Raw genomic sequence first — 15,241 nt, 5'->3', positions numbered from 1 at the left:
ATTCACTAAAAATGAATTTTTTTTTTATATATATATATATAAAAAAAATTAAAATTAATTAAAAAAAAAAGTTTTTTGAAAATTAAGAAAATTAATTTTCAAAAAAAAAATTTAAGAAAAAATTATTTTTAATAAGTTTGAATGTCTATAAACTGGTAAAGAGAACCTAGAGTCTAGAGAGGTAAGTTTTATAAATTTCGGTTTTTTTCACCATACACCCCTGTTTTTTTTTTTTGGTTAATTATGTATTGAAACTACCTTAGATCTTGATTCCAAAAAAAAAAAAAAAAAGTTAGCACTTATCTTCTTTATCCAACCCTTGAAACCACTCTAAAATCTCCAAAATCAAATCTAGGCCAATTAGCCAAATTGGTATAAAAGTTAGCACCCTTGTGACATATTGGTACAAAGTTAGAAATCACTAGTCATCAAGAGTATATGGTGTATTTTGTGAAAACTTAGGAGTATATAATGAATTTAAAAAAGTTTAGGGTATATAGTGAATAAACCAAAAAAGTTCAGGGGTATATGGTGAAAAAACCGTATAAATTTAGTTTTGAGATGACAAAAGTTACAGTAGTAATTGTGTATATATGTCTGACATTATTATCATGCAAGCTAAGTGCGGTTTAGTGTATGGTTGATTATTATACCATAATATTCTAGAGCCATATATGGGTTTAAAGGTGTGAATTCGAGCGTCTGAGTCAGATTTGGTAAGGTCAACATGTCGGGCTGGGTTAATTTCAAATTAAAAATATGCTAAATTATTGTGGTCATATGAGTTGAAATCTGAATTGAGTGTTGTTCGAGTCAATTTTGAATAGGATAGATTGTGTTTGACTCAAGAGTCGAGTCTCTTGAGAGTGGCAATTAGTCGTTAATAACATACCTCGTGTTAGTTCTTGGTTTGCTAAATATCTGCCCTAACATAAACTCGTATTAGCATAGCAAGCAGAGAAATAATTAGTCAAAAGCTAATTATAAGCTTTTACACGTTTTCTTTTTGCTTCACGGCTTCACCAAACACTGAAAACCCCTAATTGGCTACTTGTATCTTAGTCCATTGATGGCTAATTCATTCCAACAAGCTATGTTCAATGTTGGACTAAGATACACGTAGCTAATTAATTCCTACGAGCTATGTTCAACTTTGGACTAAGATACAAGTATAGAAAATGAAAAGTTTGTATTTTAATAACTAATTCATCAAAGGGGGTACTTTCTAATCGATTTTATCCATAATTTCATGCATAAAGATTATCAATGCTTAACTTTAATCATTACGGGATAATAAATTTTCATTTTAGATAAGTTATACTCCGTAATTATATAAAAGTTATATATTGCAATTATATATATATAAAGTTATAATTATATTCAACAAAAAAATTAAAAGATTGATAATCATATTGGAAATAATTGAATAAGATTGTACAAGACTATAATTATCAATGTCAGAAATAATAGATACACAATGTAGATATCGTTCACAGAATGAACCAATTCACCCGTAAACAACTTGTAACAAATCATTTCATTTTTAACAATAAATTCATTTAAAGTCGATTTTTAATTGGCTAAAAGCACTAGTTTAAAAAAGCATGCTCAAGCTAAGCTTGACATGACACACCAAAAAAATTAAATAGACTTGAGGTTAAATCCGTAGTCTTACTCTTACTGTCTTACATATGGAGTATGTACGACAATAATGTTTTGATAGCTCCATCAACCTCATGATTGGGAATTGAGAATAATTAATTTTACTTGGAGATTTTTTTTTTTTTTTGGGACCAAAATAAAAATTAAACATGACTTTCAATTAAGCAGTAATTGATTATGTTGCTAATCAAAATGGGAGACAATAAAGCAAGTTAAGGATCTCCTATGTTTTTTTTTTCCTATTTAATATGAATATAGTACAAATAACTTTTATTATATCTTATTTTATCTTGCTTGTTTCTGCCCCTGCTTCTATCCCGGACTCTAAAAAAGGTAGGAAAAGAAAGCAAGGGGCAGCCAATCTCTTTGTTTTCTGTAGGTTTATGGACTTGCCTTTAGGAAAGGCGTATATCCAGTCCCTCCAACGAGAATTGGACAAAACTTGTCCGGGTCCTCCTTTCGGGCGGCGTAATCAGGAAATTAAGTTACGGGCGGCCTGTGCCGGAGCCCCTTCTTTGGTTTTGCCTCCTCTGATGGACCACCTGGTTGCCCATCCTTATCGTCAGGAATCAGTTACGGGGAGGCAAGACCAAAGAAGAGGCCCCGATGCGTGCCGCCTGTAACTAAATTTCCTGATTATGCCGCCCGAAAGGAAGATTGGAACTTATTTACCCTTATATATTCTTATCTAATCTTATGAAACTTCATCTATTATTAATCTATTACACATTCATTATCTTACTTGAACCCGAGAATGAAGGATTGATTCTCATCATCTGCCTTGTGGCTCTCTAAAAGGGAAAAAAAAAATCTTACTCGAACCCACAAGTATTTACTCTCAGCTAAACTTATTAAACTTGAAATAAATGAAATTAAAGTGAAGAATACAACGCATTAAATCAACCAATGTAAATGAAATGAAAATAACCTTAATATCATTGATTAATAAAGATAACTTAATACATTATTGTTGTACAAATCTAACATTATTGTGGTACAAAAAATCTATACATTATTGTCATCTACTCAACCTATTATGCTATATAATTACTCAACAACATTATTACTCCATATAAAATTTAAAAACATAAGGATAATTAATGTACTTCAAACACCCAACCTCATATAAGAAGGATGATTATTTAACTATATAAGCCAATTATTAACCATTTTCTATATATAAAAATAATTGTATATACTTGCAAATCACAATGACTAATTAAAAAGGAAAAAAGACACTATAAATATTAAGTACATATATCACAAGGTGTAATAAAAATAGTTTAACAATCCGGTGTAACATCTGGGCTACACGCTAGTTGGAATGAAATGCATGTATACATTCCAACTTTATTCTTAGATCAACCAACCCTTGATTATAAATAAAAAGATTGCATAATAATGCAAGCAAGATTTGAATCTGGTTGAACCTTAATTTCAATTTCATGTGTTTAATTTCAATGTTGTTGATATCACTTGAGCTTCTTTCTCAATTACCTTCCAAGCTGCAACCACATGACGTTTCTCTGTGAGTGTGGTCCCCACTGCAAACCTCAACATGTAGACCCCACTAGCAATGGTATGAGTCATGTAAACTTGACCGGTTGAGTTGATACGGTCAAGTAACTCCCTATTTAGAGACTCAATTTTAATTGATTTGAACTCACTTGTCGGGTTAAACCGGAAACAAACTAGCGCAAAATTTGGAGGCGCTACAATCTCAAACCGAGGATCAGATCTTACTAAACTCTCGAAATACCGAGCCATGCCAATGTCAGACCGAATATGATTTTGAAGGTTCGTAATCCCATAGGTCCGTAGCACGAACCATAAACGGAGCGACTTGAACCGTCGACCCGTACCAATTTGCCAATCCTTATAGTCCACTACCGAATTGGATTCACTAGGTTCATTCTTCAAGTACTCCGGGTTAGTACCGAGGGCTTTAACCACCAAACTCGGGTTTTTCATCCACAAGCAACAACAATCCAAGTAGGTTAGCAACCATTTGTGAGGTGCAATACTTAGGGAGTCAACTCGGTCAACCCCATTTAAATGGTACCTAAACTCAGGGCATATACAAGCACTTCCAGCATAAGCAGCATCAACATGGACCCAAATGTCATAATCACCTAATTAATGATCAAAACTTTGATGGTTAACTACGTTATTCCAACAACCAACTCGTTAATTAGATGAGATAGTGATCAACAATTAATTAATAATGACATTTAATAAATGACACATGCGTGAAAACTAACTTTCTCTATTGTACGTATTTAGGTGAAAACTATGTTAAATTAAACTACTACCTCCTTTACATATTATTTGCAACGATTTGACATAAAGTAGAGAGATAAAATGTCTAATCGTTGCAAATGCAAATAATATGTAACAGAGGTAGTATGTTACTTTGACTAATTTAGGAGCAAATTAAATAAAATAATAAGCTTGATAGATACTAATAACTCAAGTGAACTCTAATAATTAAATAAGGCTATATTCAACTAACTTGATTCGGTATGAGATTTTCCAATCAAGCCTGAGATGATGTTTGGATTTAACTAAACTTTGAACTTATTTGTTATATAAGATGTAATTTAATTATACTTCCTCTGATTCACAAATATTGCACGAAAGAATAATTACACATTCTAAAGCATATGTTATATGTTAAACATCTATGATTATATAAGAGTAACAAATATAAAAAGTTGATATTGTGAATATTTTTCGAGACGAATCTTACAAACTCCACATGACTATATTTTAATTTACGTATAAATAATAATTGTGGTCAAACAAAAATGATAAATAGTGCAAAAGTCCGGTTGTAGCAATAATACTAGAACGGAGGAAGTATTCGTAATATTGTGTATTTTTCAGGTATGTTTTCCAAATATGTAATACTTCTTCCGCTACGTATTACTCGTAATAAAAGGGTGTTATTATTGAGACATGAAATATTCCTTTGTTGCGGTAATATTTTTTTTTTTTTGAAATATGTTGCGGTAATATGTAACAGAGGGAGTATATATTTGTAATTCTTTGTATTCAAAAAGTACTATTGTAATAAAGAAAAAAAAAAGATATATAAAGATATACAAACTCAGACAAAATATATTGTTACTAATCTAATCAACATCTACTTAAATAGGAAATTAAATGTTATTGTCGTCAATCGTTTGAGCAACAGAAGTTGGTATTATATCATACTTCGTACTACAAATATATATGGAGTATAACACAAACAAGTTGGACTAACCTGCAATATCGAGGAGTTCTTCCAATGGATCAATGGCGGCTGTTGAAGTGGTCCCCACAGTAACACATAAATAAAGTGGGACCAAGCCAGCTGCCACATCAGCTTTAATGCACTTACGAAAGTGACAGGGTGGCAATGCAAATTTCGAATCGACCGTTGTAGGAATTAACCTAATATTCTTAGGTGGTATGCCGATCATCTTGCACGCCTTAGCAAAGGTAGAATGTGTTTGATCGGAAGCATAGACTACTAGTTTCGATACTGGATTATCGACGTTAGTCGCCGCCATTGCTCGGTTTCTTGCTGCTACGAGTGTGCAGAGTATGGCCTCGCTTGTTGTTCCATGTATCACACCTCCTCCCGTCCCTTATATCAAACCAATTTGGATATAACATTAGTGTGACGTATAACACATTTATAAAATTTAAGACATTTTTTGGTATCTACATGCATAGATGAATAATTTAGATTTTGTTTGTCAAAAAAGAATAGTTTAGATTTTAGCACTGGAGATCACATTTTGACGGTTGTAAAACAAAATACTTGACAATATATACATGTGGTTATGCCTTGTTACAAAGAAACAAATAGAAACATGGAATAAATTCTTGGCGCATAAATACTACTTCGTATTTACTTATTTTGTAAATAGCATGATCAAATAAGACAAAAGAGTTAAGGAATAAGGATGACTATAAGTGCTGATCGAAGGGCTATTACGGAGTAACGTACTTCGTATATTTAATGAAATTACTGTACTCCTTCCTACTTCAGTAGAAAAAAAAAAGATATATATTATATGTTTTTTTTCTAGTCATATATTATTACCCTAATTATTTATTATTTAAAAATCTAAAATTTGAAAATAAAAACTCAGATTAAATTCTATTTTTTTTTCTTACAGGAATATTAGGTTGAATAAAGTACATGTATAATCTATTTACATTCTTGACGTTAGAATTAATTGATCTATTACCAGTTTTGTGTAAGATAACATATGTTGGATTTTTCTATAGCGGTTGTTTGAAATATGTCTATCATATTATTTTAATGATAAATAATATGAGCGATCCATTTTTTCACATTATAAATTGGACACAATTAGTTAGTATTCTAATATCTACAATACCAATATAATTTTGAAAATTTTAATCCAACATAAATTAATATCTTTCAAGAAACTATATAAAATAAGAATAAAAATTACATAAATAAAACTAAATTTTGATAAAAAAAAATTTTTATAATAGTACTTTATAGCAAAAATAAACTATATAATTAACAACTTGATGAAAAATACATCAATTATGAACTAAAATATTATAATAGTCATATTTCAAACAAATCACAGGCAATTTCGCGTTTTATAATGTACTCTGTGGTTGCTCATGGCACTGAAATAGAACGGTGTAATCAATGTCAAAATCAAAGCACCTTCTATATTGTTCTAAGTATTAGTGACACACAATTATTTTCTTGCATAGTAAATGAAACGTGAACAAACAATAATGTTTGTAAACGACCAAGTCCAAAAAAAATTAATGCTTGTACAACATTGGGACATGTAACTCAATTATAAATGAAAAGAAAGCATAACCCCCTTCCCGTCAGAATATCCCATCAATACTTTTGTAATATATTATTAATTTGACAATTAGCTTAGATTTATATGTTTTTTCAATACTTTTGTAATATATTACTCTCTCCGTCTCCGAATGATAGTCATTATTTTCATTTTTGGACACCCAAAATGTTAGTCACATTTTACAATTTTAGGTCTCATACAATAACACAAAATGGCCTATATACCCTCTTTTTTTCGGATGTATTATCTGTGCTTTCCAAAATACCCTCATATTTGCCTTTGTACTTGTGCCTTAATTGAATGAGTTGACTTCCTTTTTAATGACAATGAGTTTCTTTTTCTTCTTTTTGTTTTGCAAATGATTGGGTTTTAGTTCCCATGTACTTTATTTATTTCTCTTTAATTCCCGTGATTTTCACCCAAAAGTGACTATCATTCGGGGACGGAGGGAGTATTAATTTGACAATTAGCTTAGATGGTTAAAAAAAAGGTTAAACGGTGATCTACCTTGAGGTTGAGTGATCGAACCTTCTTGTCCATATCTATTTTTGATTTAGTTAAAACAACATATTTGAAGTATTGTTGATTGTGTGAGTGACATGGCCATGGTGTATCGAAGAATTCGATGGGTGACGTGGCGTATTGAGCAATTAAGTGTGTAACGTGTGATAGTGAGGGATCTACGTGACATATAGACGTTTTATGAATGCCTTTTAGCTAGCATACATAAATTAGATATTATGCATGTTACATGTTAGTATGTTACTCTCATAAATCATACTGACTTATAATTTCCCATACCTCTCATATTGAACTGATCGAGTATTTCAACTAGGAAATAAAAAAAGCGATGATTATCCGATATTAAAGGACGAGAGAGTAATACGTAAAAGAAGAAGTCTTATATATAAGTAACCATCTTAAAACAACATAAAAACAATTATTTGATCGAGACATTTTATGTTAGTAGCCTAGCAAACAAAATGTTTTTTTTCTCCTTTCTATATCACGTTAATAACCCAAACAACATTATACGGAGTAATTTTTATTTATATTATTTCATGCACTATATTTGAGCATCAATTAACATTTTTAGAATGCATAGATACGTGTTTCATGCATGATACATAATATAATGTAATGCAATATAAAATGGTGTGTTTGAAATTAGGAAAGTATCGATACCAGAGAACATGAAGGAGGTAGGGAGCTTAAGCATGGAAGCAAGCCAATCCATGACAACCATCTCTAACTCCGTAGAGGCCGGGGAAGCGAGCCAGTTAAACCCAACGCTATTAAAAGCGTTACAAAGCATGTCACCTACGAAAGCAGCCGAGCTAATGGTTGCAGGAAAGAATGCAAAAAATTTGGGGTGAAGCCAATGTGTCATACCTGGGAAAATGTACTTGCTAACATCCCCTAGGATGACCTCAAACGGCTCTGGCCTAGCTGGAGCCGTTTGAGGCAAGGATGATAGCAAGTAGCCAGGTTGCACTTGGCTTAAAACGGGAAAATTTTCAATATTTTTGTAGTAGTCTGCAATATAATCTACCATTTGATGGGCTTGTTTTCGGAATTCTTCATGGTCTAAGGGTTTGAACTCGATTGGGTTCGAGGGGGAGGAGGTGTTTGTGAGGTTTGGGTCAAGGCTTCCCATGGTAAATTTGGGGTGGTTAGAACTTAGAAGGGTAGTATTAGTGTATTACTAGTATTGAATTGGAAGGGGGTTAAGGGACAAAGGGTGTAAGCTAAGGTAGGGCTATTTATAAGCAAGGTTGTTCTATGTCTTGAGACACTTGATACAAGGGTAGTTGAAAAATTAAATGTATAATTCATAATATTGAGCTAAATTAATTGATTTTTATGTGGTTGTTCAATTATATATATTGTTTCTCGTTAGAAAGAATGAAATGAGGAATTAATTGAGGAGAAGTTGGTGCATGCTGAAAAATCTACCGCTTTGTACGATAGTCCACAATGAAAAAGAGTGGTGTGACTATTCTTTTTAAATAGGTAGTAATTTTCGTTTTGTTCACTGCTTTAATTAGGGAGGGTAACAAAGTCGTAGCCCATTGTTTCACTGCTTTAGGGAGGGTAACAAAGTCGTAGCCATGGCTAATTTGTGGCCTGTGCTTGAAGAGAGGATAATTTATTTTGATACGACTCTGATCGAAATAAAGAATCTCCTCATGGAGGATAGCCTTAGTTTAGGCACAAATATTAAGGAGAGGAGAGAGTGAAAGAGAATGAAATAGCAAGTGGAGTAACTTGTAAATGTAAGGTAAAAATTTACCCCAAAAGAAAACGCGTCAACTAAAAAAAAAAACTTCTTAAAAAGGAATATGTGTCAACTAAAAAAAAACGGGGGTAGTATATAGTTCCACAAGGCCACAACTGTACTAGACCACTAGTACAAAATCAGATATCAAATGTTAAAATTCGAAAAATGCTCAACCTAAACACGATAATCAGTATGATACGGAATGCCAATGTTCAATATTAACAACTCTATTGAATTAATAGTAACAAATATCGATTAATGTGGAGTACTTTACTAAGATAATTTAGCAGTTGAAATTGTCAGTGAACAAGTACATAAATAAAAAAACACACCTTGTAATTGGAGTACGCAATTTTTCCCACTTTCTCGCTTGCCGCGGTTCATAGATCAAGGACAAAATATGGAATGTTGGACTGTGGAATGTACTAATGTAGGATGGAAGCAGCCAGCAGAGGTCATCCACAATCTTTTATGTACTCCTTTGTAATTCTTTAGCAGATAAAATACACTAAGGGCATGTTCTCATTGACTGAACTCAGCTAAACTGAACTGAACTGAACTGAGCTGAGCTGAGCTGAGCTGAATTGAAATGAATATTTTATAAGAGAAGGAAATTAGGAGCTGAACTGAACTGAACTGAGCTGAACTAAACTGATCAACTTAACTGAGCTGAGCTGAACTGAACTGAACTGAACTGAATTTCAACGTAAGAGAACAGACCCTAAATATTAACGAATAACAAACAATAGTGAGTGCATTTAGGCGTATACGGTCTACGTGTTTCACATGCACATAGGAGGGCAATAAAGGTTTTTTTTTTCTCTCTCTCTCTTTACGGTACATTTAGGGCCTGTTCTCATACGTTTATTTTCAGCTTAGTTCAGTTTAGTTCAGTTCAGTTCAGCTCCTAATTTCCTTCTCTTATAAAAAATTCATTTTAATTATGTTCAGTTCTGTTCAGTTCAGTTCAACTCCTAATTTCCTTCTCTTATAAAATATTCATTTCAGTTCAGTTCAGTTCAGTTTAGCTCAGCTGATTTCAGTCTATGAGAACAGACCCTTAATATATCATTTTGCATGTAATAATACTTTCTGCCATTAAATTTTCAACCGTTGTTTTTTCTCTTGTTATCTTTATGGGTGAACAAAAAATCAGAGTACCCTTAATTGAAACCGGAACCTGTTAGGAACCGTAGGTTTAACAGGTTCCGAAACCGAAATCGAAACCGAAATCTTTACAGGAGGTTCCGGTGTACATGTTTCGATTTCGTTTCCGGGTAACAAAATGGAGAACATGTTGCCCAGCTCATCAGGTTCTCAATTTTTTGAAATCGAAACCTGTAGAGTACTCTGTAACTTGATAAAAGTATCACTTAATTTCAAATTATACACCAATTATTCTAACTTATTTCTTAAATAATAAATTAAAATAATAAATATATGTATTAAATTTGTTAGACAACTACTACTTCCTCCGTTTTCTTTTAGATGCAACACACCCTTTAGCGCGGTAATTAAGAAAGGTGGGATTTACATGATATAATAAACTTTAAAAATAGGATGAGTGATTGTAACGAGTGTAATTAAGGCCCTGTTTTTTTCACCTTAAAAAAATAATATTAATTAAAAATAAGTTCAGTTCAGTAAAAATAAGTTCAGTTCAGTAAAATTAATTTTAGTTCAGTAAAAATAATTTCAGTTCAGTAAAAATAAGTTCAGTTCAGTAAAATTCAGTTTTCTTAAAGAAGAATTATAATAGAAAATCAGTAAAAATAATTTCAAATTAGTAAAAATAATTTAAGTTCAGTAAAAATAATTTCAATTCAGTAAAAATAAGTTCAGTTCATTAAAAATAATTTCAGTTCGGCAAATTAAGGTGAATCAAATAGGGCCTTAGTGGGCCATGTGCTTTAAATAAGGGAAATAGTATAGTTTTTCCCTAAATTAACTTTTTTTTATAGTGTGTTGCAAGTATTACGACATTTCCTTTTTAGGGAAGTGTTGCAAGTAAAAGAAAACGGAGAAAGTATTAGTTTGTTTTATTTGCAAGTTGTAAAGATTATAAATTAGTGACAAACCTTTGTTTACAAAATCTACAATAAGTTAGTAAGTATATTACAAGAATCGAAACCTGAATCGGAGCCGAAACCTACAAGTATTACAGGTTCCGGTTCCCAATTTTCAAAAACTTATTCAACAGGTTCTGGTTTAGATTCCCATTTTAAGGAACTTGTTCCAACAAGTTCTAGTTCCAGGAATTTTAACAAGGTACCCTCTTTTGTTCACCCCTAGTTCTCATTATTCATAAAAATGTCATCCTACTTATTTTGTTGGCACATAGGCCATATGCGCCAATACTTCTCCAACAAAAGCACACAACTTTATGTGATTCAAACATCATGGGTTGGTAAGATGTTATTCTTATGTAAAACGCGGTAGAAAATTGAATAATGTGGAAAAATTTGCTCATGAATATATCATCAAAGAGGAAATGCAATTTTCCTCATGAGGAAATAAATGCAATTTTTGTGATGAGGAAAACCGAATTCCCCCTCATGGCGTGAGGAAATAAATTGATTAACAGTAGCAAGTGGGCCCTATCACCACTTGGCCCACTTGCTACTTTTTTTTCATAAGGGCATGTTTAGCATCATTTTTGGTTTTCAGTTTTCTGTTTTTTTGAAAACTAAAAACCAAAAACAGGAAAAAAGAAAAAGGTGTTTCCACTTTTCTGTTGTCAGTTTTCAAAATTATCATGATTTTAATAAGTCTAAATATTTTTTGATTCTTTATGTGACATATATAATATACTTTTAAAAAACAAAATAACCAAAAAAACATAAAACATGGTGTTGCCAAACGAACCCTTAGTTAATATAATATGGTTTTATTAAAGTAAAAAAACAATTCATAAATAGTTTTGCCTTATTTAAATTTTTGATTTTTATAAGGAAAGAATTAGTAATAATTGCATAAATCAAGGGAGTAATTTCTTTACTTAGAGTCATGTCATCAATTCACAATCAATTAATTTAACCAATTATAATTTAATATGGAGTATAAAATATAAAATAAAAACTAAGTTAAAAGTGGAATACATCTAATATCGGGAGATTTTTTTTAAAACACCCAAAATAATACATGGGACTAACAAATTGAAATGGGAGGAGTACCTTAGCTTCTTTTTCACTTAGTTCTTTATGAACGAAAATTCCCGATACTTCACCAAGACTAAATAATTAAACTCAAATTAAAATACCTAATATTGGTTTCACCCTATATAAAACGAACACAATACACCTACATCGGCTACATGATGTAATTTTATTGAAATTAACGACAAAGCATGAAAAATTAAAAATTATGGATTGGAAATAGTCATATTTATTCGGAAAAATCTTACTAATTCAATTTAAATTCAGATCAATTTGGCTCGGAAAAATTATGGCCTCGACCCTAACTAGTTTTTCCATTATACCCTTAAGTACTAAACATAATTATTGGACACATATTTTGTGTGTGTATATTTATATATATTTTCTCCGTTTTTTTTAGTTGACACCGTTTGACTTTAACACTATTCACATATTACACTTTGACTCGCTTTTGTGATTTATAGATATAATAAAAAAAATAGTCATGTGGGATTTTATTTGAATTGTCTATATGCTTATATTATTAATATCCACTTTTTATAAATTTACAATGTTGATAATTGAAATTAATAAGCGTTAAAAATATACGTTGATAAGCGTGATAATAAAAAGGTGTCAACTAAAAAAACAGAGGAAGTATTTTTTTGGGTAATGCTATATGCAGCCCCATATAAACATTTAATATACTTTCTTTTTTAGTTTTTAGTTCGAAATTTATCGACAATTCACAAGTAAATCGGTGTAATAAATATTTATTTATTGTCATTTCTTTCCATATTTAGCTTTTTATATGCAGCATGCATATATCTTTTTTTCATTTTTTTTTATAAAAAAATAAAAATAAAAATAATCCATTTTTTATTTTTGTTGTTCACCCTTTTGACCCCACAAACAAAATAAAAACAGCCAATGGAAGCACGCAAATCTCTCGCTCAATAATTTCCATTTACACTTTGCATTTTTGCAAGCATAGCAACCCCCTCGAAAGCAGGAAGTTAAAGGTAGAGAAAAAGATATGAAAATAGAGAGAATTTTGCAAGAATATTATTGAAAAAAGAGAAATAATATTGCAAGAATATTGTTGAAAAAAAAAAATCACAACATGGCGGCATATAGGGCTGATGATGATTATGATTATCTGTTTAAGGTTGTATTAATAGGAGATTCTGGTGTTGGTAAATCCAACCTTCTTTCTCGATTTACTCGAAACGAATTCAGCCTCGAATCCAAGTCCACCATTGGTGTCGAATTCGCTACTCGTAGCATTAGGGTTGATGATAAAATTGTTAAGGCTCAAATTTGGGACACTGCTGGCCAAGAAAGGTAACGTAAACCATTGCTTATTAGTTATTACATTTTTGTTTTAACAAATGCATGTTTTTCTTCTGTTTTATATTGATTTAATAATTTAATTCATTCGTTTGGTGTACATTTAACATGAGTTTTGTTTATTAAGTTTTGTGCATGGTGCCGATGTTTCGAAATGAATTATACCATTATATCAAAATGATTAAAAAATTATGAGGGAAAAACAATGTGCAAGCACCCAAAGAAATTGCACCAGACATTTAAGTGGGTGCATGCACATTGTTTACTACAATCTCCGTTTCTTTTTAGTTGACACGTTTCTTTAGTCACGTTTGCTAATGCACAACTTCAACCATTCGTATTTTTAATTACCGATAAGTAAAAATTATGAAAATTTGATATTTTGATAATGCTATATGTAAATTTTAGGCTTTTGCTGTTCGTTCAACTACTACGCATATTGAATTGAAGGTTAATTTGCATGTATAATGTCATGATAGATCTTTAGAAATCGCATTACTATGGGATTTCGCTGTCTGTAAAATATTTCGAGGCCAAGAAATTTGGAATCAAGTTTTGTATACAATGTGTAATGTTTTTGGTGCATTGTTGCTTTTGTTGTTGAATGCTTGAAATATGTAATGTACTTGTGATTTAATGAACAAGTGAAGCAAAAACATTTGAGAAATTATATGGGATAGCATGTCTGTGTGTTTTTGAATGATCTTATAAATTGGACACAATTAGGCTTTTGAAGCTGATTTTATGCTGTGTTGCTTAACTTTTACCTTGACTTGAATTAAGGCCAAAACTGTTTTCTTAGAAAGAAAAGAGGTAGAAAAAAAAAACTGAATTAAGGACAAGCCTCCTCGTCTCCTCGTCAGGATGGCCGAGTTGTGCTAGTCTGTAAATAAGCAAGAGCTGCAATGTGCACCATCTTCATGGCATTTTCTCCTCTTCTTTGGTTCTGATGCTTCTACAGTTGCTTCTCTATGGATTTTCGATTGTTTTGTTCTTGGTTGATTATGGTCTGACTTTAGATCTTTTGGCTTCATGAAGGTACCGTGCAATAACGAGTGCATACTATAGAGGAGCTGTTGGTGCATTGGTTGTTTATGATGTTACTCGCCATGTCACATTTGAAAATGTGCAGAGATGGCTTAAGGAACTCCGCGATCACACAGATTCCAACATCGTGATCATGCTTGCTGGGAACAAGGCTGATTTACGTCACTTGCGTGCCGTCTCTGTAGAAGATGCCAAAGGTTTTGCTGAACGGGAGAACACTTTCTTCATGGAAACATCTGCCCTGGAAGCATTGAACGTCGAGAATGCCTTTACTGAAGTTCTATCCCAGATCTATCATGTTGTGAGCAGGAAGGCACTCGACATTGGAGATGACCCAGCAGCATTGCCAAAGGGACAGAACATAAACATTGGTTCCAAAGATGATGTATCAGCGGTCAAGCAATCCGGATGTTGTTCCAATTAGTCAACAAAGACAGGGTAAAAAAAAAAAAGAAAAAAAAGAACAGAAAAGTGCAGATTCAGATAACAGGAAAATTAAAGAGGATAAATAGTTATATTCTGCTGATACACCCTGTTCATATCATTAATGAGGATTTAATTTGATTAGTTACTTTGTATAGTTGCTACAGATATTTCTGATTAGGAATGACCTTGTTCTTCAGCTACTTTGATAGTTTGTTTATGTTTCATTCCTCTTGAAATTCAATTTTGCTGTCTATGAATCTGATTAGTCTGATGCTTACCTTGTTGATAAGTTGATTCAAAATGTATGATGCAATTGTAAGCGATGTCTACTAAGATTAAAGGACAGCACAGCAGTCGGATAAGAACAAAAACTCCAACCTCAAAGTACGAAAATGACAACGTCTTGGTCAAAAGGACGGCAGAAAAGTCAGATAAGAGTCAAAATCTAAACCTACAGGTTGGAAAATGACATTTTTCTTTGAAGCCTCAAT

General features: G+C 32.0%; 2 protein-coding genes across 2 annotated transcripts; one reads left to right on the top strand and one right to left on the bottom strand.

The window, feature by feature from the left end:
- Window positions 1-2,898: 2,898 nt before the first annotated feature.
- LOC110693700 (aromatic-L-amino-acid decarboxylase-like) lies at window positions 2,899-8,357 on the bottom strand. Its single transcript, XM_021870869.1, has 3 exons — window positions 7,698-8,357; window positions 4,928-5,293; window positions 2,899-3,794 (listed from the first exon to the last, which is right to left on the bottom strand). Exons 1-3 carry the CDS (start codon window positions 8,167-8,169, stop codon window positions 3,106-3,108), a joined length of 1,527 nt encoding a protein of 508 aa, XP_021726561.1. The 5' UTR covers window positions 8,170-8,357; the 3' UTR covers window positions 2,899-3,105.
- A 4,308-nt stretch (window positions 8,358-12,665) lies between these two features.
- On the top strand, window positions 12,666-15,216 carry LOC110693699 (ras-related protein RABA1f-like). The gene is made up of 2 exons (XM_021870868.1): window positions 12,666-13,271; window positions 14,316-15,216. Exons 1-2 carry the CDS (start codon window positions 13,051-13,053, stop codon window positions 14,746-14,748), a joined length of 654 nt encoding a protein of 217 aa, XP_021726560.1. The 5' UTR covers window positions 12,666-13,050; the 3' UTR covers window positions 14,749-15,216.
- Window positions 15,217-15,241: the final 25 nt, after the last annotated feature.

The sequence above is a fragment of the Chenopodium quinoa genome, unplaced genomic scaffold (genome assembly GCF_001683475.1).
Source record: "Chenopodium quinoa cultivar QQ74 unplaced genomic scaffold, ASM168347v1, whole genome shotgun sequence".
NCBI classification, from domain to species: domain Eukaryota; kingdom Viridiplantae; phylum Streptophyta; class Magnoliopsida; order Caryophyllales; family Amaranthaceae; genus Chenopodium; species Chenopodium quinoa.
This window is presented reverse-complemented; position numbering and strand designations above follow the sequence as displayed.